This window comes from Neodiprion pinetum, chromosome 3 (assembly GCF_021155775.2).
Source record: "Neodiprion pinetum isolate iyNeoPine1 chromosome 3, iyNeoPine1.2, whole genome shotgun sequence".
NCBI lineage: Eukaryota > Metazoa > Arthropoda > Insecta > Hymenoptera > Diprionidae > Neodiprion > Neodiprion pinetum.
The window spans coordinates 36509109-36534853 of record NC_060234.1 but is presented as its reverse complement, the minus strand read 5'-3'; the positions used below and the strand labels follow the sequence as shown (position 1 = coordinate 36534853).

Sequence of the window (25745 nt, the reverse complement as noted above, 5' to 3'; positions counted from 1 at the left end):
GTTATTCCAGTCCGAAGATCTCGGAGGTCGTAAGACAGCGTGTAGACCGGTTGAAGATCACGGATACGATGAAGGGTTTGGCATAAATCTTTGCGGGTAGGCAAAACCATCGATCATCGTTTGAATGCTCATTTTCAAGTCCGCGTGTAAGGCGATGATCGAAGGAATACATGGTGCATTAAATATCGTACTCTGGAGATAGTTTATATATATTACGCTGGGGTTTAATGGCTTGTATCGAGCCGCGATGCGGCAGAGTGAAATGTGTGAAAAAGCGAAACGATTTCACGGGCAATTAGACATCCGGCCCATATACCGAGGCCGCTTCGCCCCGTCGTATTTAGCTTTAATTAATGGCCTGGCTAAGTTTCATAAGGTGCGTAAAGCGTAGCACGCAGCGGTAGCCACAGCCGCAAAAGCATAGCAGCAGCAGGACGCAGAAGTAGTAGAAGAGAAACGGAGGAAGAGGATGAGAAGGAGGAGGAGACGGAGAAGCGGCGGCCGAGTACTTCATCGACCCCAGAGATCCCCGGGCGCGAAACTCTCCCATGAACTTGTAATCTACGAGTCAAACTTTCCAAGTCTGTTTGTGATTTTTAAAACAGCCCTCGAGCCTCCGACAGAGCAAACTCTCCGTAATAACAAATCTAGATAGAGCCGCTGGCGCCGCCGCCGCCGCCGACCGGCATACATGTATATACGATATACATACGCATCTTTATGCTCATTAATTACCTTTAGAAATGACAATCGTTGCTGCCTCACACGTTCTCACATGCCTGCATACCAACGTTAAATGTTTCGTTTTCGCTCCTCCGAAAGTTCGCGACGGTAAAATTAAACGCCTTTTATCGTACGCTTCGAGTTACAGTTACTGTGCAGCTGCTGCTCGGTAGAATTGAAAGACCTACAGTGGTGGCGTGTCTCAAAAGTTCAGCAAGAACGGTGATTTCATTCGCTTCGAAAATCAGCCGGACGCTGAAAGCGTCGTGCACATTTCAGTAGCGTCTGACAAAAGGCCTGTTTAGAAGTCTAAATAATTTCGTCCCAAAATTACAGCATTCTGACCCGAAAACTCACGCAGCATTAAGAATTAAACTTTTCATCAACGGAACATGAAAGGCCGAGTTTCAAATTCAAACAGTGTCTTCAGCGTTGGCAAGACTCCCTTTGGGGTAATTTGCGTTGAAACTTTAGTTATTCAGATTTTGTAAGATAAACACCCTCGTGAATTTTCAACAATCAATAACCTGTGCCCTCCGCGATGCGATTCAACTTCACGAACAAAGCAAAGCCCTTGTTCATCTCGCCGGTTGTATATGCTGAAACATCGAACTCGAAAGTCTTTTGCAACCCAACTTGCAATTGGTCGGATTGTAATCATAAAAGAAAGGACAAAGAGCAATTGTAGATAGAGGGTGAACATATCTCCGGCCAAATGGATGCAAAAAAGTAGTCGTCCAAAATCAAACGTCAATAAAATTCGACGTCTGGTTAATTAAGCAGTTGAGATGAGAAAAAATAAAAAATAAAGGATTAAAACAAAGGATATCACTTGAAAAGATAAAGGCTCGTCGTCAGATGTTGCGCGAGAAAATCCTCACCATAAGAACATACCGAAACGCGTAAGGGCCAAATACTCATCCAAATAGGGACAAGAACACACGTGCGTGTGAATGGTTGTCGATATAGTACATGGAGTAGTAGAATCCTCGTGTCCCTTCCCCCGCTCCCACTCCCACCCTACGCCCCCTTTACTGTCCGACCGCAGTTCGGATATATACCGTAGCATAGTGGCACTTTCCACCGTTACGCGAGTTACGTTCTCCGTCTATAGTATTGTAGTAGTAGTAGTAGTAGTAATAGTAGTGTAGTAGTGTGCTGAGTAATGTGGGATATAGTATAGTAAAGTAGTATAGTAGTAGCAATGGTGATGGTGGTGGTGGTGGTGGTGGTGGTGGTGGTGGTGGTGGTGGTGGTGGTGGTGGTGGTGGTGGTGGCGGTGGTGGTGGTGGTGGTGGCAGCCGGCGGCCGGTCTACGGTATAAGCTCGCTGCGTCATACTATCTCCCCCCCTCCCCCCCCACATTACGTCCCTCACCCTTCTCTGCTCCTCTCCTCCGCGCTTTTTCGGCTACTCGTTCGATAGCACTCGCACTCTCTAGCCGGCTCGCCGACGCGGCGTACTACAGGCGAGGTAGTAACAGCAGTAGTAGTAGTAGTAGTAGTAGTAGTAGTAGTAGAGGCGAAGCATGACCTATACTACAGAGGAAGCGCAGTTTACATAATCCAAGATGGCCGACGGCGAGTGGGCGTTGCCAAGCTTTCGGTATGTCGGGGAAAAAGGTAGGGGAACCGAGAGGGAGATCGACGAGCTCGGGAGCTTTCGAAGGGGAAATCTCTACCGCCGCGGGAGGGAAAGAGGCGCCATTCAGCGAGCAGGGAACTGGGAGCGGAAGAGGGGGTGACGAGGAGGAGGAGGGGGGGGGGGGATACTACGGATACTACAGATACTACGAGAGCGTACTATGAGTTGTACGCGAGCACCAACACCACGCGGCCAGCCGGCAGGCAGGCGGCACCATAGCGTCACTCCACGCCGTAGAAGAGAGAGATGGAGAGAAGGTATCGGAGGAAGGGAGTAAGCGGGAGAGAAGAGGAGGGAAGGGGGCGAGGGGGGCATTGAAGGAACGTGCAGGAGAGAAGTAAAGTTTCCGCGTGCGTGCGGAGAGAGCCGGGGATATAGCTGCGAGAGTTGGCGCTCGACGTTCGACTAATGTACCCATTTATGCTTCCGACTGTCGAGTGCCGAGTGCCGATTAGTCGACTTTCCGGAAGAAAGCTTTCGCCCCAAGTTGGAATTCCTTCTTCTCGGTACGCCTTCTCTCCAGACCCCTTAGGCCCCTCTAGTTTTAAACACCGTCGAAACGCTTAGAAGCATCGGTACAGTTACGGACTCTGCGTTCTTATACTCAAGTTATTATACGTATACACCGGTCTATCCGACCAGCAAGTATTTTATCTTCAATTGGTATTTGGTACGAGGCTTTCAAGGTACACGAGAAATTCATCACTATTCGAGGATACCTCGGCAAATAGCCGGGACAACGCGTCTTGGTCTTGTTTTTTCTTTTTTTTTATTCATCAACTATGTATAAGTATACCGAGCCGGAACAGCAGCGAAAGAGCTGGCTTTCGTGTGACAAAAATTTCTCGAGAAACTCAGTCTTTTCTGTGTCCTCCGCATCTCTCTTTCCTTTTCCCTCTCGCTTCTGACACCCTGGGGAGAGTGGAAAATGCGACCTCGAGTTCTCCTAAAGCCGTTCTAGCTTTGTCTACTCGTGTCTATATGTATACCCACTATGCGAAGAGGCGTTGTTAGCTTGTATATGGCCACGCTATGGGTTCGAGGAAAAAATACGCTCTGTGATCTTCGGTGTTCAAACTGGTACACAGTGCGTGAGGAAAAAAGTTCCTGATCGCGATCCTGTTTGACGGTGTTCAATAAATTTTCCGTCTTTGAGAAGGACGAACAAGCACATTCGAAATTCAGGATATGCTCGGTGACTCGGCGATGGTAAATATATCACGAGAATTCTAGGTTTTCTTGAATACCATTTACCTCCTCTAATTACGTACAGCAAAGCGACGCTATCTTTTAAGCTTGTACTTGCAACAAATTAAGTCGGTTGATTCTTGCATCGACTGCAGTTTTTTCCGCTAGTCCGAAGTGTCGAGCAACGATGATGGGGATTTATATGATTCATCACATTCCTACCAAATGAGAATTTCCGTCTTGGTTACTCTGTGCAAGCGACGATATTCACGATTCTCGTCTTGGTTCGTTGACTTCATTACTTAAAACGGTCCGCTCGGTTTTCGTCCAAAAGAGCCCGGTTGGTAACGCGAAGCATATCGAAGGGCCCAGAGCTTCGTTTAATCGTGAAACTTTCTCTCTCTCTCTCCTCCTTCTTTCTCTATCTTTCTCTCCTCTCACGCTCGACCACCACGACGAAAGCCAAGCCGTTTGGAAGGCGTTAAGCGAAAACCTCGTCTTAATCACGAGCGAAAAACCGTGCAGAGGGTTCGAGACAAAGAAGAACTCCGAGAAGCATAGCCGTTGCCTACAGAGAGAAACGTGGGCTGAGCGCTTAAGCAACGCGAAACGATTCTTTGACGCTCCGTACCAAAAACGACGCCGTCCGCAGCTCTTTGGAGCGAAAGATTTGGTCGGTAGATTGAGCTCTTTTTTACTGCTTTCATTTCATTTTTTTTTTTTTTTTTTTCCCCCCACCTTTTTACACGCCCTTTTTATCAGCGGGTTTTTCGTCGAAACGGTTTCCTAAAGACGGATCCACAAGATAAAGAAAAACTGTACGTACACGTGTCCTTAGATCTGTGCTTGTATGCTGAAACTTTGATGAAAACAATTCCACTCAAATCACCCCCCACCTTGATTTCACCCTAAAATACGAGCCATCATCAGCTGGTGCTGGCAATTGCCTGAACATGATCTCAAAATGCCACGCGCTACTTTGATCATCCATATTCGCAAGTTAGTACATATCAACATTAATACTTTGCAAACGTCGATTCGTATTTTCTGAAACTAAGTACTAAGTGAATGTTCTTCGGTGGTTGCCAGTGATTGCGTAGAAATGACCAAAGGATCGTTGTTCAAGACGACGAACAAGATAGTCACATATTTTTTTTAAATCCTTAGAATTTTCATACCTTACGGTTGTTTGTCAACTACAAGCATCTCTAACCTGACTTTAAGAAGATTTAAATCTCCGGTACCTAAGTCACTTTCCCCACTTATTTGGAAATTCAGCCTACGTAGATACCGACTATCCTCAAAGAGAGCATCTAACCAAGGAACCCTCTTCGCACGCTCGGGCGAAAACATGAGAAGAGAGTTTACGGTACTTTACGTAACACAACGTGCACGTAGGTAACACACATCGCGCCCGGTGATAAGATTTATTAGTTTACCAGCACGAGCATAGTGAATTTAGTGGGACTATCAGGAGCGTTCGAACGAAACGTTTCGAGAACAACTCCGAAGTTGGCGGCTCTGCGAGTCGCGTGTATGTATCATGTGTATGTATGCATAGATACATAGACTGCTTACACGGTCTTACACACACTTCGAACAAACGAGCTTACCAGTGCGTGTTCTACTCGCATATGGATGGATCTTTAGGTTGCAGCAGCACCACCATCCACGGTACGTCTAGCCGAGTCTGACCTCCGACCTCTTGCACTCCTGCACTCTTACGGCCTCCTTGCCGCTCCAGGTGATTCATTGTCGCGATTGCGCTTTGTGCTCTAGACACTGCACTATACTGCACTCTACCCCACTGCCGGTACACCACGGTACACGTGTTACGTTACCGTTTCTGCATTTCCAACACCGCGAAATGGTAACGCGTATAAACCACAGCTTGCAGTAGCAGCGCGCACGCGGTGATCTATCCAAAGTCGCGTTCGTGCACTCAACTTTGATACGCGTGCGTTACTGCGGCGCATACCTGTATCTCATCCGCACGAGGAAAAGTTGTTGTAAAAACAATGGCCATGAGTTACGCAAACATAACGAGAATTGCACGCGGTACGTTATAGATAGACCGCAGTGTGATGATGCACGGTTAAATTATTGGGTCGAAACGGGATTTTCTTACAATTAGTTCGATCGTATCGTTAGGTGATCAGTGACTATTCGCGAACGGAGTCTTTGATATTAGAGAAGAAAACGTTTTATACGGCAAAATTTCAGAGCTAATTTAATCAGGCTATTAAGATGTTTCGAACAACTTTCAATACCTCGGTAAAGTTCGGGCAATCGTTATCGGTTACGATGAGAAATAAGGACATGATATTTCCGTTTATAAAGACCGTAGAACGAAGAGAAATATAATTGCATAAAAACTTCGTCTCGTTTCAATAAGGAATACGACAATGAGTTCGGGGCGTGGAACTCGATTGGGACAAATCCGTATTTTATATAATGATATTCGGTTGCGTTTCATAATCGATGATACTTCTTTGATCGGATCGAAGGTTGATTTCGCGTAGGGTGGAAGGTGGAAGGACCCTTTGTAACGAAGGGACGAAGAAAGAGGGATAATAACGGTAGGAATTAGGTAAGGATCTAATCTGTTCGTTTTATCGTCGTACCCCGAGAGGGGAAAAAACAAGCCAAGGTGTTTCTGGGTTGTGTAATCTCGGACGAGCAAACTCCTCGCTATATATGTAGCTAGCCAGAGATGCTATTGGCGCGAGATGAGAGATACGAGAGTATACCTCTCGCAGGTAGACGTGGTCACCCACCTCCACCCTCGCGCTTACACATATGCACACGTACACGCACGCAGATACGGGCGTACGGTCTCTGTGCAAGCCGTGTTAAACGCGCACCGAGAAGACGTCTGATACAGGAAGTTGCATCAGCGTTAATTACGTTAATTCTTGCTAACGTTTGTCGTAAATATGCAGATATACATGCATGCAGATGCCTTCCACGTGAACTCGGTAAGCGATTGACCGTGAAAATTTTCTCATTTCATCCTAAGATTTTTTCAAATGTTAGTACGACCGCTGAAAACCTTCTCTACAAATTTTCAAATTTTTTAAATCACTCGTCTTTGACCTACGAATTTTTAAACCCATCTCCAAAACGCGAGAATCATTTTTTTTTTTTTTTTAAACAAAAACGGTGTTTCTAAAAAAACTGAAATCTCCTCCTAAATGTACCCTCTAGTATTCAATCTACTCCTAAAACTCCCCCGTATTTTTGACAGTCAGTGTAAAGCCTTCATTATTATCATCGCGAGATACGCGATATTCAGATTTAAATGACGACTCGATTCGTTATGTTTTTCTAATACTACCGTTGCAATGCTGCGCTGCTGATAAAGAATTTTTTAATTGTTTGTGTCTGGTCGTGTTTTACCCTATCATACGTTACACGTGTATTGATCCGTCTGTTTGTTCACCGTATGCGTATATACAGACCATACATATATACGACACGTGGGTATAGGTATACCGGAGACTATAAAAATCTGAGCAAATACGAAGGTAGAGAATACGATTCGAGAGAGGGTAAATGCAAGGGTAGCTTTCGTCACGCAGGATATGAGATTGTTCCTTCAATGCTGATTGATATTGGATAAAGCAAGTTTAACCGAATGAAAATGTACAGCAACAACGATTGAAAGCTTGGCAAAAATTGCAGAATTTAAAACAAAAAAGCATCACCTTCCAAAGCTGAAGACCATCACGTTTTTCTTTAATTTAACATTAACGATTACCTGCACAGCTTAGCTGCGTTAAAATTCCAAATAAAAACTTGTTGGAAAAAATGCGCTACGTCTTTGTTTTTTTGCATCTCGTAGCTTGGAAAGAAAAAAAAAGACTGTGACTCGTTATATTTTTAACGGACTGCAATCGCGGAGACAAATCTTTTCGTTTGAATATGAAAGTCGGATAGAGTGAAAGGTGATTCTGATCGGATCGCGACAAGAGAAACCCGTGTGTCAAATTAGATTTGTGGCGAAGTTGGGGGGGAATTCCAAATAGAATTTAAGAAGAAATGTAATCGATACAGAAGAAGTCAAAAATACATTTTCTTCGCGTCTCTCTTTCCCCTCATCAAATTCCGAAATTTCAATTAGGGTTTTATCAAAACCATTTTTTTACCGAGCAAAACATTAATTATCGCAGAAATCCAAAGTTTTACTGAATAAGGCTGATTTAAAAGTAGAGTTATTTAAGTCATAAAAATTTTTAAGTCTTCCATATTTTTGTTCATAGCATAAGTATAGAAAAATAAGTTTAAAATAATTATAAAATAAGGAAAAACTTGGAATGATTTTATCTTGCGGGACATATGTTTAAAATAGATTATCCGTTTTATGTATTCGCTGTAGTACAGCTTTGACATACAATTAACACTCGTTGTCGAATATTTTAGCAATATTTAATCAATAAGCATATTGTTCTATTTGAGATGAGCAGCTTTTCTTATTATTGCCAAGGCTCGGGAATTACTTTTAGAGCAACAAATTGACCAAATTTTTTTTAATGTGACGATATCTCGGTTTTTGTTCTTAACAATCATAACGTCAATAACTTGCATGTAAATATAAATGTTACATCGATAATAAATTCACGTGACTCGTCGCTAATGACTCGAGACTTAAATTTCGGAATTCGATGAGAAATAAAAAAAAAAAAAATGAAATAAGGTATCTTTTTGGATTCTTTTGTATTTACCATTTTTTCTCGAATACATGTGCATATATAAGTCGGGGTATACGGGTGTGTGTGTGTGTGTTTGTGTCGTGTGTTATATAATACAGGTAGAGGAACCAGCAGACACGAAGGTATTGTCCAAGCGCGCGTGTCTTATCGTTCTTCTAGGTTTCCAGTATCTCGCGTCGGTCGAGGGACGAAAACCGAGTAAAATCAGAAAGAGAGAAGGAGAGAGAAGGAGAGAGAAAGAACGCCGCGCGTGCCTCGGCGCAATTCAGTCCGAGTAGAGAAGTTGGGTGGGTATGGTGTAAACTATAAGGCGTTGAACTCGTAGATGGTAAATAGGAGACAAGAGGGCATGCGAAGTACCGGCCATTTGAATATTAGTTGTACAAGTCAGGTAAAGAAGGGCACGAAAGGCCACGTCGACGCTTAAACCGGGTCAGGCTCAACCCGCAAGCTGCTGCTGCTGCTTTTACTAGCAGTGGTGGTAGTGGTGGTGGTGCAGACTCCCGGAGTAAGAATGTAAATTACAGCGCCACGCCCGCGCTTTTATAGGATAGCCAAGTTGCAGGAATAAGAGAGTAATTGGAGAAAGGGACCTGCAGAAAGGGGGAGGAATAGAAAAGCCGAGGGGAGGGAAAACGTAATTTAGTAGAAATACCTGACACCGTGGATCGCCTAAGGAGCGCAATCCAAAATTCCGGCAATTTACCGACAAACAAAATTACATGTATATGCACGTATATATATACATATATAATATATATATATATAGGTATACGTACATACGTGCGTTATACCGCGGTATAGCCGAGCTCGAAGATAATTGACGCTAGAAAATAAAAAAAAAGAAAAGGATAAAATTAGTATACCTATATAGGGATAGTTAACAGCGAACGATGTCTGTATAGCATCTCTTTGAAGTTGCAAAGCTACGCTAATGACAGCCGGAGATATAATATAACATTATTAATATCTGGTTACCGATCGGTTGATTTTCAACGGTTAAATTACCCTGTCCTCGCGATCAGAGAGACTCAAAGGAATATCTCTTTCACGTTACAGACATCTGCTTCGTTTATACCCGACACAAAGCGGAAATGAGCAAATTTCTCTCTCTCTTTCTCTTCTTTTACTTTCTTGCGGAGAATTTAATCTATGTGCTCAAGAATAAGTGAGTACATATACCTTAGCTATACATATGTGTATATACGTATACATTTATCGAGCAATGGGTCTCTGCAGAGGCGAACGTTAGCCGGTTGCATCTGAGACATATTCAATTATTACAATATTATCGTATTATCGTATTGTCGTGTCGCCGCTGGGGTTTGAGAAAAAATTGCATCGAATATTTTTCCCCATCGTATGTATATTAATAAAAACTTGTTTCAATGAATCTATGATCGTATTATTACTGTATACCGATAATCGCGTTATGACTTTCCGGCATCTTCACATACACAAACACTCACGCAAAGCCGTAAGTCGAAAGCTCGTTCGAGATTCCCTCAAAGTCGTACGAATACAGGCGACATACCCGACCGCGAGAATCTCGCGCATTACCAGAGCAAGAAGTTCAAACCCAAGAGCTGTATAATATCGACTGATAGGAGCACTGAGCTTGGCGGTTCGGTTCGCCTTGGGTATGTTAGGGGAGGTAAAAGAGAGAGAGAGAGGGGGGGGGGGGGGGGATGTGGCAGAGGAGGAGGAGGAGGAGGAGGAGAACGAGGTTTAGAAGGGAAGTGCGGGAGGACTTGAAGGAAATTGGCTTGCAAAACTGGAAAATTCAATTTTGGCGTTAAATTTAATTTTTATACTTCACCGTAGAATACGTCGGCGGTGGCGATGGCGAAAGAGGAACGAAGGGAGGGAGGGAGGGAGGGAGGTGGATAGGTGGCTTCTCCTGCGAAGGATCCGTTATACAGACGATAGGCGAGTAAGTATAAGTGTGTATACCTGTACTCTGAACGTATAACGCAAGAAGGATGCGCGCACGCGCATCTTGTGTATGGTTCCATGTGTGTATTTGCGTACGTGTGTGTCTGCCTGCCCCGAGTGATATTGCCGAAACGTTAAACCGATTTCCGCGTCACGGTTGACGTCAGCGCAATCTCTTGAAGTTTGAACGGTTTTAAAATTGTTATGTACACCCACACGTACGCCTCAGCTCCGTTCGCCTTGTATAGGCGAGAGAAGAGAAGAGAAGAGAAAGGAAGGGAGGATAAGAGGCAAAAATGAGAATAGCACCTGGCTTATTACACCTTGTACTCGTACAGAAAGGATCTACCCTTAAATTGACAAAATTATTTGCCTCTGGTGTTTTTTTTTCCAATCAAACAGACGTCACGATTTCGATTGAAGCCGGAAAACACGAGTTTCGTACATTTAATTTGTGAAAAAACATTCCCGTCAAAAATCCCAAACGAAAGATTGTTGGAAATATTTTACATTTTCTATTTTTTTTTTTTTTCTTTCATTTTCAAAATAACGTCTCACGTCTTACAATTTTTTCTTTTCTTCTTACCCAGATCTAAATATTCGCTACCGTGATCAATGAAGTATTGCCAACAATCGCTAGTTTGACAATTTCGATTCGATTTTGTTTTTAACTTATTTTGATTTTCATACGTTAGGCTTGAAAAGAAACGACGACTCGACTCCCTTTCGAAAATGGCAATAATCAGCAGTGAATATTTGATCCTTTTTTCTTTTCTTTCTTTTTTTTTTTTTTAATCTTCCTTTTCGGGAAAAACAGAAATACGCAAATCGGAGCAGATTCTCAGGTTTCCAATTCTCGGGTTCGGTCGATCAATTGATACGCCGAGCCCCCCATCCCCACTTCGCCAGCGATACACGAGCCGAATATACGAGTCAAACGTGATCGTAAAAAATCAATTTTCACAGATCGCATTACTGATTCATGAAATGGCTTCAGAATCAGCCTCCTGCCCCTCCTTCCATCCCTTCGTTCGTTGCAGGTTTTGCAATTCTGCTGCTGCTACTCTCGCGGCTCTTCGAATCTATTATATATATATATATATATATAGTCGATGCGCTGTATATCCGAACGGAACTGAAAAACCGTTTCAATCCTACAGTGCACGGCGTAGAGGAGAAGAAATTTTTCATACGAGCTTATGGTATTCGGCTAATTATATCGTATGGTGAAAAAATGAAAGCTTTTTTTTAAAATAACCCACTTTCGATATTTCATCATTCGTTGGAGAGGCTTGACAAATTTTTAATACATTTTTCAAATCTAATCACTTCATCTGTATTTTTCAGAAATTATAAAGCCGAAAAACTGTTATTGAATAATTGTAAATTGATGGTAAAAAAAATTTTTTTTAAATCGTAATCGTAATTCATGTGAAAATGTAACTTTACCTTGACGCGACTTTGACGGTATTGGATAATTGAAACGACGGACCTCAGCTTTCCGAACAACAACAACCAGTCCTGTGTCATGCTAAGTGGAGATCCGCAGAGCCGTGTGTAATGGATAACATGAGAATTTATGTAGAGAATATTCCAACATTCCAACCAATTGATTCAACTTCCCAACTTCGTATAGCCATGATATACGCGCGAGCGTCGAGAAACCGGTTGATAATTAATCTGGATGACATCCCTGCTTATTTACGAGCTCATTCAGCGAAATGGGTTGGCTAAGGGCGGCGATAGCGACGGGCGAACGACTTGTCACAATTCTCCAAAGTTATATAGACGATGTATATAATAATATTACCGAAAGCGAACGGGTAGAGAATACGAGAATCGGGCACGGACAATATCGCCCTTCGAAAGCTCGTCAAAACGTCGTTTACTTCCTGATTTTCATTTTAGTTCCAACCTGCAGTTTAGCCCAAGTTCTTTTGCAAAACTTTTCGCAACTCGCGGGACGTGAAAAAGGAACTGCGAGCCCCAAAGTTTTCTCCGTGTTATATATATATATATATATATATATATATATATATCTATGTATGTATACCTAACGTCTAGCTTTTAGCTTCGGCTACCGGTTGGTCAAACAACGTGTGTTACACTCCCTCCCCACCCATCCCATCCCCGTCGAATGGATTCTTTCCGGCTTGCCAAATAACGCCCCGAGAATCTGGATATTTCAACGATTCCGAAGCAAAATTTACATGCAAATTTCCTTCGACCAACTAAAATCTCTGATAAATTGCAAAATTGCGACAAAATTAACGGTCATTTCCTCGAAAGGGCATATTCGAATCAGACATGTCAGATGTAGAAAGAAATTTCAAAAGTTTCAACAGTCAATTTCTCTCCCATCGGCAATAACTGATTTTATTTACTACTAGCTTCGTCCGACGAGAGTCACCAACTAACCAGCGAATTCCGTAAAAGAGAAACGCGTCGTTGATAGAGAATTAAACTCATAGTTGGATAATCGGATTCCCCCACTTCAATTCGAGCTTTACAAAACACGCCCCATTAGTCCAGCTTGAATAATAACGAAGGTAGTAATAATCCTTTAGCCGATAGACCGGAGTGTAAAGAGGAAGATTAAGGAAGCGAGAAAACTGCTACCATCACTACTAGCCCAAATATAAGGCATACAATTAATTAACAATCTCGGGGTAGATTCCGCGCTTCTACACACGACATACATACGCATGTATATTTACACACGACACGTATACCTGTACCGTAGATTCCGGCATATTCCAGCGTGTAACGGAAGCTATGTCGAGCTGCGGTAAACTTTCGTACATCACTGACAAGTTCCACCGGCAGCTGGTACATCGAAGTAGTCTGGGAGAGAGAGAGAGAGAGAGAGAGCTATGCTCAGAGAGTAGTAGAAGCAGCAGCAGCAGCAACGGCAAAGTCTTGCATCGTCGGTTTAGCGTCTATGCATAGCTTAGTAATAGACGGTCGGTTTGTCTCAGCTTTGCTCCAGCGTTGTTACACCCTTTCGCTTTCTCCGTCTCGCTCCTTCATCACCCTTCGCCTCCCTTTTCAACATTTCCCTATGCTACTGATAGTCGGTGTTATACGTACGGGCCATTCCGCGTCAAATTTCCCACCCATGTACCTCACTCTCTACGATTTTCATAGTTTTCTAGTACGATGCTGAAACCCTTCTATCCAAAAAGGTATCGGAATTTTTTTCAGATTTTTTTAGCAAACCAATAAAATTTTAACAATATTTAAAAACCAATTCCGAAAATGCCATTTTTAAAAATTTGAAAGATCTCACACTAATTTTATTATTTAAATTGTGATTTTTAAGCATGACACGATAATAGGAACCCAAAGTTTACTTTTTTTTTTTTTTTTTGCAAGTTTTTGGTCTTTTTCACGTAGGAATTGGAATTTTTTAGTTTTATATTCCCTGATCTAAATAGATTGCAGAGTCACAAGGTTAAAAATAACATTTCACATCATGAAATCAGCGTGATTTTTTCTCAGGTTTTTAAAAATGGCGTTTTGGGAAACGCGTTTCCATTTTTTTAAAATTTCATCGACGGGTGAAAAAATCTGAAAAAAATTCCAAGACCCTTTTGGGTCGGTTGCAATATCATACTGAAAAGATTATAGAAATCGAATGGAGTGAAGTGCATTGGTCGCAAATTTGACGTGGAATGCCCCGTACACAAATTACACACCGAGTGCCCTACGTGTGGTTACTGCTAATGGCGGATCTCGAATACCTAACTGACTAGGCGAGCTTGCAACGAGGAGGTTTGGGTGGTTTATATTCCCGCGCTGCTGCCTCTGCATGAGTGACACGAGAATTTCCCACCACGACGGCCCATCGGGCAAAACAGTCTGCTGCCACGTCGTCGCGCATACGGAGTACTGGAAATAGTTGCCAGCTCGCAAACGCTGGACTAGTTCTCTATTCGTATTAGAAAATCTTCGCTCGATGCACCGGCAGCAAAGCGTCCGAAATCGAACTTGGATCGTCGCATCGACTGCCGCTTTTAGCACCGCGATAAGCGAGTACTTACGTACGTACGACAAAGTACGCACTGGGAGTAACTACTAATGGTGTCGATAAAAGAAAGCAGCGGCTTGTTAAGGGGAGAAACAAAGTTGCTACTTTCGAGTAAGAAACGAGTTTCCATATCTGAATATCATTTTCAAGAACGATAATTAATCGAAACGAGATATTTCGATCCGTACCACGGATTCCCGCACGTCGGATAAAAGGGTTGATTTATTTTTTCTCTCGCCTAAGGCAACGTCCACCCAGTCAGCAAGATGATGAGTATTTCATACGTGCAGCGTTATTACAGTGTTCGAGTTACTCGCAGAGCGGCAGGTTATACCGTGATGCGGGTACTTGTTCGTTTAAAGCCTTCCCCGTCCATAAATTCCCTCTGAATCCTGAGACAATACGACCGCCGTGCCTCGGCAGTGTACAAAGCTCGAATTTATACGTGACCTATTCCGCAGTTATACATATAATACCCACCCCTGCTTTGGTACCTTTTCACGTGTAACACGTAAGCAGGTGAATGCTGGTAAAAGATACTACCTGCATAAATGTACATTATATGTATATTGTATATAATACGTAGATATAAAAAGTGAAAATGAAACAAAATCTGTGCCCTTTGTTCTTCGTCTTGTTCGAATCTATCGGGGTGAAAATCTGTCGTTCCTGCAGTTGTCCCTCAGAGTGAGAAAGAAACCTCTCGGAAACCGAACGATGGTAAAAAGTTTGTCAAGAGATATGACGCGATCGACTTATCTCCCCCATCCCATTTAAATAATATACCCTGCACCTATACGTGAAACGACGTGATTTTCCCCGAGCTATTCCATAGGTTACTTTGCGGGGCGAATGAAAAGATAATAAAAGAAAAGAAGAGAGACGAACGTCGGAGGGGCGTTCGGTAGCTAAAAGCATCAAAGAGATCTGCAGGGAATCAGATGCTTATTGATCTCGAAAATTTCACATCTATAATATATACGAAAAATATCATATGCCATCTGATAAATCGTTGTGGCTCGAAGGATGGACTTTTTTTTTATTTTTTTACCTTCTGTCTCGAACCCGTACGCTGCGTACACCTTCGGTGGGTATCATATCATGAATCACGAGCGAACAGTCAAAGGTATTTTCAAATCTACGTACCTAGACAGGCGGTCTAAGATTCTTTTCAGCATACCATTGCTTTTTCCTTTTCAACGTACCTACTATACTCGTCAAAAACACCATTGAACCATACGCTTACGCATACTTTCGCTTACTTTTTTCCTGCCTCTCTTTCTTTTCGTTCTATACAAAGGTACTTTGACTTGAAAATACGATCCCCAAACTTCCAAGCTCACTTGCGAAACTCGGATAGCCTTATTTTCGGAACCAAAAATGGAAGGAAGAAAAACTAAAAACACACAAATACGTGAAATTGTGCAAGGGATGAAAGAGCGATTCGGGTGCGGATCGTCTGATCGTCACTCGACGTCACGAGGTCTCACAAATCTCGGCTAAATCCTCGAAGGCTATTTTCCGCACCCTGTCGTCCACACCGCGTACATGTAGGTATAAAATATACACAATTACAGCCAACATTGGCAGAGCGCTGTATCCATGCTGTACGTACCTTATCTACCCTGCTTAATTAGCAAACGTATCAACCGGTGCATAGAACCACGGATGTGTAGTCATTGTTGGCTCGAACTCCGTACACAAATAGATACGATAGTAACACACGTAGTTCACCGTCTAACACGCGCACGCACACACACACACAAATATCCGACACACGTACGGTACGAAGATTAAGCAGCAGCCGCAACTATAACCGCGAATGACGATTCATTTCCCGAATGGCACTGGCAAGAGGTTCTGAATGCCTGAGCATGATCGCGAAACTCTGCGATACGAGGAGGAAATGAGGCAGGCACGTGAAAAGGTTACGAAATAAGAAGGAATAAAAAAAAAAAAAGAAAAAAAAGGGAAAAAAAAAAAAGAAGAGCGAAACGGAGAGTAGAGAAGCAGATATAATCGCTGCGTTGCCCGAACCGTGCAATTACGTTTCCTGATAAACTACTCCGTTCCACGACTGGGCTCTCTAAAAATAATCGCGCGCGAATTGAGCGCATACATAGGTATACAGGTATATAATTATAGGTGCTATTGATGAAGGTTGCACTTCGACGGCTGTAACGTCGTCTTATTCCGAGCGGCAAACTTCTATTGCCCACTCATTTCTATTAGGAACCCGACGCGGCGCGTCGGAGAAAACCAAAGGCGCAAGCACAAGTACCCCGGCAGCTATACGACGACGGTTCGCCTCGTAAAGTAATAATAATAGATCACCGAGATGTTCACTGATCTATGACATAATGGCTGCCTCCTACCCCTCTGCCGTAAAAAATAACACGAAGAAATCGTCGGAGAGACGACGACGACGACGAAGATGATATTTACGATCGTTATAAGAAAAAGAGTTTAACTCGGATCTCTTAGTATCGCCACTACTTACTCTCATCAATTGACCGGCTCATGGCCCACCTGCCATTCGATCGCCTTGCTTTGTCGAACAATCACTGACCGACTGATATTTATATTACAGAGTCACGCGCCACGTCCGTTGAGTAAACGAGACAAGACGACGGAAGACGCGAAAGCTATAAATAATCTTACGATACCGTGTATACTGTGTTGTAAGGGGTAAACGATGAAATTACGTACGAAAATAAACCCCTCATACGGATATATTCCGCAACGGTAATCCGTCGACGAGTCCTCGAGAAAGGACGAGAGAGGGTATAATAAACAAGACCATCTTGACCTCGTTCGAATAAATTAATAATAATTTTACTCGGAAGCGGAGTTGTCACTCACACAATCAGCGAAAACGATCACTAATGAAACATTCCTCGTATAATTTGAGGCAGGTATACGTACAATACACGCAATACAGTCACAGTCGGATCCTTCGAGTAGAATTACGAAGTTGGAAATTACAGGCGTATCTCCGTTCTTATATGAACCGAATAAAACGCGGGCACCGACATAAAACCGAGGAGAATAATGGGTGTACGCGTCGTAAGGTAAGACGTCCGCCGCCCTCAACTCGCGTCAAATTACATATTTAGTTCAAGCTCTGTGTGATCGTTGAGTGCGTGTGTGTGTGTGTGTCCTGGACTGCGGAAATGAGGGAAAAGCATTTGGGACAGGTACGATTGACGCGTCGTCGGCAACGAATTCGCAACGAATGCTGTTTCCCTTAATCATACCCTCGCGTATCTTCGTGGATAGGTTCTTGCACGCGGAGAAACCGTGTAACCGAGTAGCAAAGAGGACTGGATATTTGCATACTATATCGGAGAGTGCCGGCAAGGTGCCTACGAAAACTCGCAAACACCAGAGGTAAGCTGGCTGTGATTACGCTTCATTACTCTCTCTCTCTCTCTGCCTCATCTCATACGCTATGAGAGTTACCTATGGGACCTAATCAACAGGCCGTACTACAGCGTGCGGTAATCAAATACCGTGAAAAAATGACGAGGTTACCTTCAAAGGATCACGCTGGTTGTCTTGCCAATAAAACGTACAGCAATGAAAAGTAATTATAGCTGACGCGATTCTTCGAAGTGGTCGATAGTCATTCGATACGGTCCGAGAACGAGATCCATTGGTACTCGAGTGACTGCAGCTTTGGCCTCACTACCAACGAGTCGATTTCACTTGCACCTCGATTTACACCGACAGAGCTTGCAACGTTAATTACCGAAGATACATTGTGACTCGGTGATCGGTAGCACCTTGTAAATACCTAGACGGCACGCGTTTCTGCGAATGACGATAAAGGACGCGGGGGATTCGGTATCATCCGACGAGCCGTGTCTGAGAAAAGGTGCACGATGAGAATGGCAGCAAACACAGTTGGTAAAAACGATCCCCTAAGGCTGTTGAGTGGGAGAAGATAGTCGAGAGACGAGGAAAGGCGAGACGAGGCTTGAGAGTTTCGGATAGGAAAACGTTCTCAATGTTTACACTGACTTCGACTGTAGAGTTTAAAATAAACATCTGCTAATTGGCAATTACGGATCAGAGCCAAGTTTATAACAGGCGCTTGCACTTAGCAGATATTCATTATTCGAAAGCAAGACTCTCGACTGCCTTCTCCGTGCCCTCGAGCAGGGCGGATTACTTTAACGTCGTTCCTCGTCCGCCTGGGGTGCAGGCTCTTCTGGTAGATATACACACACGGAGCGGTACCGAACCTCGACGAACATGTGACTCGAACTGCAGAGCCGCCTGTGTAACACACAATTCCGAACGATGCAGAGATTGAGCCATCCACACAGAATTACCACCCGGAGTGTTCCCGGATGTACGGGGATATTAAAACCGGGCTGCATTCGCTACGAGGGAGGAAAACATGGCGGCCAGGACGGCGGCAGCCGTTAGAAAGTGTAAGTTGAAACGGCCTCAAAGCCCGAATGCTCGAAAGCTCGAAAGCTTAAATCCCCGCGGCAGTGGCTAATTGGCGCGTTGTCGGAGAGTATTATTGAGTTCTATACTTCCATTTCCACTTCCACTTCCACTTCCATTCCGATGCTGGTTACACCGGAGGGTTCGCTCAGCGAGAGGCGAAGGACTCGAGGACCGGGGGTTGGTTGGATCGGCGAAAGCTTGCCCAACTACCAGCCGTACGTGTACGTGTATCGGTGGCTTAGCTTTTTGCCAAAGTGTCGGAGCCTGATGTAGGCGGCTCTGTATACGTTGGCTTACGCGGCGTAGTTTCAGGGACTTACGTATGTAGATGATTCGGTGCATTTGTGTGCGAGATGCATGAGGAAGCTCGCGTGAGGGAGGCGGATAAAGAAGCTGAGCTTTTAGAGGGTCTCATTAAACGCTAATTAGAAGGAGCTAATTAGTCGTCGGCGAGCGTCGGCTAACGCGGTATGGGATGGATACGACGAGGGTTGCTTTTCGAAATTCGAATTTCAAGTTCGCCTTCGTTCCGCCGGTTGGATTGAACGAACGATGAATCGCCGGACTAAGGTTGACCGGCTTCGAAACTTGCAAGCATTTTCAAACTCCCCTGTAAAACTGGTTTGTTTTTTTTTTTTTTTTTTTTTTTTTTTTTACCACATTTATAAATACACGATGAAATGAAACTTTGTACATCGAGAATGAAACACGACATTATTTTCTATCCTTCTATCTTTTTCAGGTAATATCTTAACAATTTCGAGCTTTGATCTCACCGTCCTAGCCGTGTTTCTTCAATCGTCCTGTGAAATTTACAGAACTAACAAAGTGAATTGAACTCGGCGGTAATAATTCTCCACACCGAAGAGGGATGTAAGAAGAAACTGTTGTCATTCTGTTTATATGCACCCTAAGAAAATAATCTCGTCGAAACCATGATCGAAGAGAGAAAGGAGGAAAAATACTGTAAAACGCCCATCTAATTTTACTCCTCGATATGGTTTTTCGCGTGTACGTAGGACCCATATTTAGCATACAGAAGCGCTTCGAAGCGTGTCGTCATGACGACGGATCTCCCGAACTCGGATCGTTATTCAATATATAACATCCCCAGGACCGACTTGTACTAAACGACCCTTTTTTCCCCGGAGGCGTTTCTCTCTTCCGTCTTTCATTCAACCTTCCAAAGTTTTCTTTCACATCGCGCGGAAAGAAGTAAGAAATAAGAACAAAAAAAAGAAAAAAGAAGGATAGGAGAAAAAGACCACTCGACGAAGGAAAGAAGAGGAAGGAGGAAAATACAGACAATCAAGGTATACGGTCGTCCAATTTCAGTTAATTGGACTAAACTGGGACAAGACACTTAGGGTTTGATTTCGCATTGAATTTCCACATTCGATCCGTTATTCTTTGACAAAATATTGAAGATTTTTCATTGTATCAATTAAACTATTTAAAACGATCGCAATTTTCGATACTGGAATCTTTCATATTTTTCATATCGAATCTGTCTGTTCGGTTCACTAAATTTTTTTGAGTACAACGAGTTCCTGACGTCGCTTTACTGTTGTACCAAAATGAAATCATCGTTATAATTACAAGTAGACACGACGCAACTAACCGTGTCGGTAAAGAATAGTTGAAAAAAACACGCGAGATTTTCTGGTCAAGTTACAGCTGGGAAAATCCATTATTATTTTTCACCCAAAACAATGTCTCTCGTTTGCAACGATACGGTAAAAGCGTACATAAAACCGAATAAGAAGAAACGCAACGCGGCGTTTGAAAATTCATTCGTTGCACAGCGAAAACGGTAGGATCCTAAAAACGCACGAACATCGTCCGTGCCAACAACAACCGCAAAGACATCGCGGAATGATGAATAGATGGAGTTGTCAAGGAATACCGAGTACACAAGGAATTTACAGGATATCTAGCCTGGTACTAGGTACCTACGTCTAGGATATCCGAAGGATAAAAAAAGGAAAGACGAAAGAAGGAAGGAAAGAGGTGGTACCTACCGGTTAAGGGAATTGGTTTCCTTTCTCAGTCGGCCATAAATCACTCGGCACCGTATAGACGCCGGGCAATGTACTGATTAGCGAGACCTGTACCTCTGTCTACGTACACAACAATCCTCCGATGCACAAGAGCCGAGGCTTGCATACCGATACGTCTATAACCTTACATACCCAGGTCCTATAGTTGTCGGCAATATCGTTTTTGCCTTTGACTAAGGGCGGCGCGGCGGCAGAGGGCGCGGAGGTCTAGGAAGGCCGGCTGGCCAAGGTACGGGCTTGGTATCTGCGTAGGTAGGTAGGTGGGTAGGTACCCAATTTCACGCACAGTCAAGTGGAATATAATCAGGTTTGGCTAATCGCGTAATTCCATCGGCAAGTTGTGCTCGGTGGACTAGCGACTAGATCAACCTCACGCACCAAGGCGTTCGATATTCAAATTTCAAATTCCGAACAATAAGCTTGACTTTGGATAGATATGCACTGTTGAAATCGCACCGAAACGTCGATTTTTGTCGTTTATCAAGGTGACGCGGACTTCTTGAAGGGATTTTTTCACTATTTTTTTTTTTTTTTTTTTCTTTCTCCCACCCTCTGTCTTTTGATTTTTTATGCTCCTTGTTCAAGGAAACGTCTCATTACACCGGTTTGCCGCTCTCCTGAGATATGGTCCACAGGTTCGAGTGAGCGAAACATGATGTATATTGCCTGCCTCTCGTATACCTGCAGGCAGCTGGGCGGGCGAACATTCATTGTCGTGTATAGGGTAGAGAGTAGAAACCTCGAAATTTGTCATTTCGGGGTAAACCGACAACGTCGGGTTCTCTCTTCGGAAACTTCCAATTACCCCTGTAACTTACGAACCCCGTGTACGAGGAAAGGAAATATAATAAAACAACGCTGTCGTATGTCTTTACTCTTCGTATCAGATCTATTACGATTATTGAAAGTTTCACTCAATTACAAGTACAAGAAATCAGCCTGCTGAAAAGATATTCTCGCATGAATTTCTTTCGAAAGAAAAAAAAAACCTGACCGAATTGCAAATAGATTAGCCATAGAAAAACTCTCACCCCATTTCCGCATGCCAATGCACCATAAGATCTCCAAGATTAGATTAGACCGAAGATAATTTCCTACAGCAATTTCGAGTAACGGGAAGAAAATTGAAATACCGTACTCGCATAGTCTGCATGTAACAGCTACACGTGTAGCAGGTAGGTACACAGGCAAGGAACAAAATAGAAATAAACGTTGAATAAAGACGATAGAAGGAAAAGGAAGAAAAAGAAAAGAAGAAAAAAAGAAACAACACCACCCACCCACAACACACGCACAAACACAAAAGAAGGAACAAGGTGAGAAAAACCCCGAGTCTTTGAAGTGCTTCGCACACTGCGACGCTAAAATAACGCCGATGTGCACAGGTAGGTTGAACGTAGTATCGCCGTAGTATCTGATGTATATATCGCGCATACCGCATACGAACGGAACGTACGTACACCTAGGACGGGAATGTCGCGATCCACGAAAGGGCGATGGGGTGGATGCGGGGGTGAGGGGGACTTAAGCTTAAGGTTAATTTATTCATTGGATGCACCCGTGGTTCACTCGTGGCCGAGCATAGCTCTCGACGTGCCTATTCCAACCTATACGGCAAGCAAGCATCCCCGGATACCGGGGTACCGAGTCTAGCCACCGTCTGGTAAAACTATACGATCCGAATCCCTGCCTGCCTGCCTGCCAGGCCATCCACCTATCTATGTAACGTACCGAGATAGACGTTATAGAAAGCGCATACAGTTCCCGTCGTCCCGAGGGATTACGGAGCTTACCCGTAGCTGGCTGTCCAACCCTATACAACGAACGTCACCATAACCGCGTCACATATCCTGCTGCAAGGCTCGTCGCATAAAGGTGCGGCATTCGCGTTTAAGGATATTGTGTTTATCCGTCGGTCGTAGAGTCGAGGGAAATATTGGCGAATAAGGAAAGAGCGAAGTTGTAAAACGACGGATTAGAAGTTGAAGCTGACGTTCGTTTCAACGTCTATGCATGGAAATTAAGAAAGATTGAAATTTAACATCACCAATTTTTTCCTTTCATTTTATTCGTGCAAAATTTTTAATCCTTGATTTCTTTTTTTCTTTTATTTTTAGGACAAGACGCCGTATCGCAACTTGAGGATTTTCCGAGATACGGTCAACTGTGATAACGAAGCAAAACAAAATTCTGCTTTACACGCTCGACTCCTCAAAAGTCGTTTCAAGATACTAAAATTGCAAAGTTTTTTCAAATCAATTTTTGATAATACGTTAATGTTTCTCAATGCACTTTTTCATTTACTCGTCGTAAGCAGCTAAGAAAATAGTTCTCCGTACGAAAACATTAGCGTACATAATTAATACAATCACGGACAAAATTACAGCTATCACCAAGAATACATCAAACTATAAACTTAACAAGATAGATTTTAGCTTTTAGAAAAAAGTTGTACAATAATCTAATTGTTCTAAATTGTATAAATAATCGTGCTGTGTCGATAAAAATTCACGAATAAAAATATGCTTTCAATTAAATTCGACTGAATTAACCTCAGCCACAGCTTTCGAACTTCTGTTTTACCGCATTTCTTTGACGTCTCACAAGAAGAAAGGTATCCCAGGTCGATCTCTCCGATTTACTGATACTTCTATTCGTTAATAAGTCACTTCAGCCTTGCTTTCGTTCAAACAAATCAAGCCAATAACAAAATCACCCCATTGGGTGTCCACCTTTGGGGGTCGTTTTCACCCCCTTGAAGAGTTTAATGGCAAAAAAAAAAAAAGATACGTACCACTCAGTTTTCAGTCTACCGGAACGTATTACAAAAGAAATCCAATCGAAGAAATCGACCTGTAATACCTTCCACGTTACTCAGGGGAGTGAGTCTTTTTTCTTCCTACCGTATTCTACGTCCGTTTACGAACGAACGAACATCGGACGCCTTGTATGCACGAACACACCGTACACGGGGGTTTAAGCCACAAGGATTTCCGAACCGGGTTCGAAAGTGAGCCTTGGGGGATGGATGCGGGTGTGCATCACTTGCCGAGTATCACGGTCACAGGGGACATCGGAAGGTGGATGGAAAGATACGCGACATAGGAAATATTTTCCCATGCAATGTAAATCCCGATTGCCTATGGGGTGAGGGGGCCTTGCGAGATATTTTAATCAGAGGATGGACACGGGGGGGGGGGGGGGGGGAGTGAAAATACGGTTTCGCTTCCGGTTCCGGTTACCAGAAGCATATAAACGTATACCTGTAGGTAGACCCTAGCCGATTCCGCAGCTCTATCGATGGTGTCGGTAACACGGTTCGATTTCAATTCTCATCAATAGTTTATGCGGATAAAACTTTCGGCGAATATAGATACGTGGGGAAAAAGGATTCCAATAACAAGGCTGCGCGGGTTATAAAGGACACCGGTTTATTCGGCAAATAGAGAAATCTCAACGATCGCGTAGAATATTATTCCAAAGAGGATATCGCGTCTGGTCGAGTTTTGTAGACGAAATTAGTCGAATCGTACACCTAGTCGCACTTTTTCTTCACCCGAGAGCTCCTGAAATTCCTTCAAAGTCCGCCAAGTCGCAGGAATTATAATCGCGTTCGTGCGCAGATAACTAACGGTAAGAAAATTTTTAAAACATTTAAGGGGGGACAAAGAAAATGCAAAAGTGTATAATTTATAATCTATCCTCGTCGATTTTTTACACAACTATTCGTTAAAATTATTCGGTACCGTCCGAATCAATCAATGGATTCTAACCAAGCACAGTTGTAAACTCTATAGTTTTCCCAAATTCGAAAAGTCTTCACTATTTGAAAGACTAAACTAGCGTGACTGCAGGTTTTTCGGATTACACTTTAAACCGAACGATGAAATAAATGTCGTTTTGCCGTTCCCGTACTACACGGATATCCCATGAAATTAAAATTTTCTTCAAAGTTTACATTACAATATTCAGTTATTTCCCCAAATTTCGATCAGCCGTTACTATTAATTTATACAACGCGCATACGGTTTTCGCATCTCTCTTACTACCGGAAAGTGCTATTTTTCGTACTTTGGCAAAAAAAAAAAAAAAAAAACAACTTACAAACCATAGTATTGTTACGCAAAGTATCGTTTGCGCCAATGCGGAGACCAAAGTCTTAACCCTTTCGTCTATTTGTAATATTCGATGAATACTTTTGCAAACTTGCGCAAACGAGATCTCAAAAATGTATGTATGTACATATATATATATATCAAAGCTCAAGAGGTATTGACCGATCGGAACGAGTTCTTCGGCGAGTAATGATGAAATAAAAATTTCAAAAAAAAAAACAAGAAAAAAAGAAAAACTTACGTGCCGCATTTTCTCGAAATCGAGACAAGGCCGTGGCACATCTTCGTGAGGTGGCCGATGACGTTTCCTGGGACTGCAGGCGCTGAGGGCGTCCGTATCGGCGTTGAGGTAATTGATGAGGGGATGAGGCCTCGGCCGTGATCTGGGACGAGATGTCCGAGGCTCCTCCATCAATGCGTGAAACAATTTCTGCGGTGGGGAAAGGGATCGACCGGGTTTGCACGCGTCGACCGGAGGCGACGTGCAGAATTGAACCGGCTGCGACATTGAATTTTTCAGAAGACTCTGCACCTGCGAAACAGAACGCCATTCGCGTTTAGAGAGAGAACTGATTTCATACCAGACCTTAAATTGCACGCGTACCGTTCACGTCGAACGTCAGCCTCTGAGCTTCGACAACTTTGCGCGAATCTCCTCGCCGTAGGTTATTATACCTCTGTACCTCTACCTATATTCCTATACCTAAAGTCTAAGCCTAGACGAGAACGTGACGTAAGTCGTAAGCCTTTGCCGCTTACCGTTTCGACCGAGCAAGTCGCTTAACAGGCGTAAGTACCCGTGCGGTAAGTGACCCGGTGTATAAGGATGTGCCGAGAGACTGTTACTTCACTGCCAGGGTGGCCAAAAATTTTTTGG

The 25745-nt window shown here is 43.3% G+C and overlaps 1 protein-coding gene across 7 annotated transcripts in view; it reads right to left on the bottom strand.

Annotated features, from left to right (window-relative positions):
- Window positions 1–25745, bottom strand: part of LOC124215144 (Regulator of eph expression) — a 125197-nt gene that overhangs the window by 34401 nt on the left and 65051 nt on the right. For 6 of the 7 annotated variants that reach the window (XM_069134126.1, XM_046618175.2, XM_046618176.2 and 3 more), the window contains one exon: window positions 25110–25400. In XM_069134126.1, the coding sequence (XP_068990227.1) occupies window positions 25110–25400 (291 nt within the window). The remainder of the gene's footprint in view (window positions 1–25109; window positions 25401–25745) is intronic. The other variant, XM_046618179.2, reaches the window with a different exon arrangement.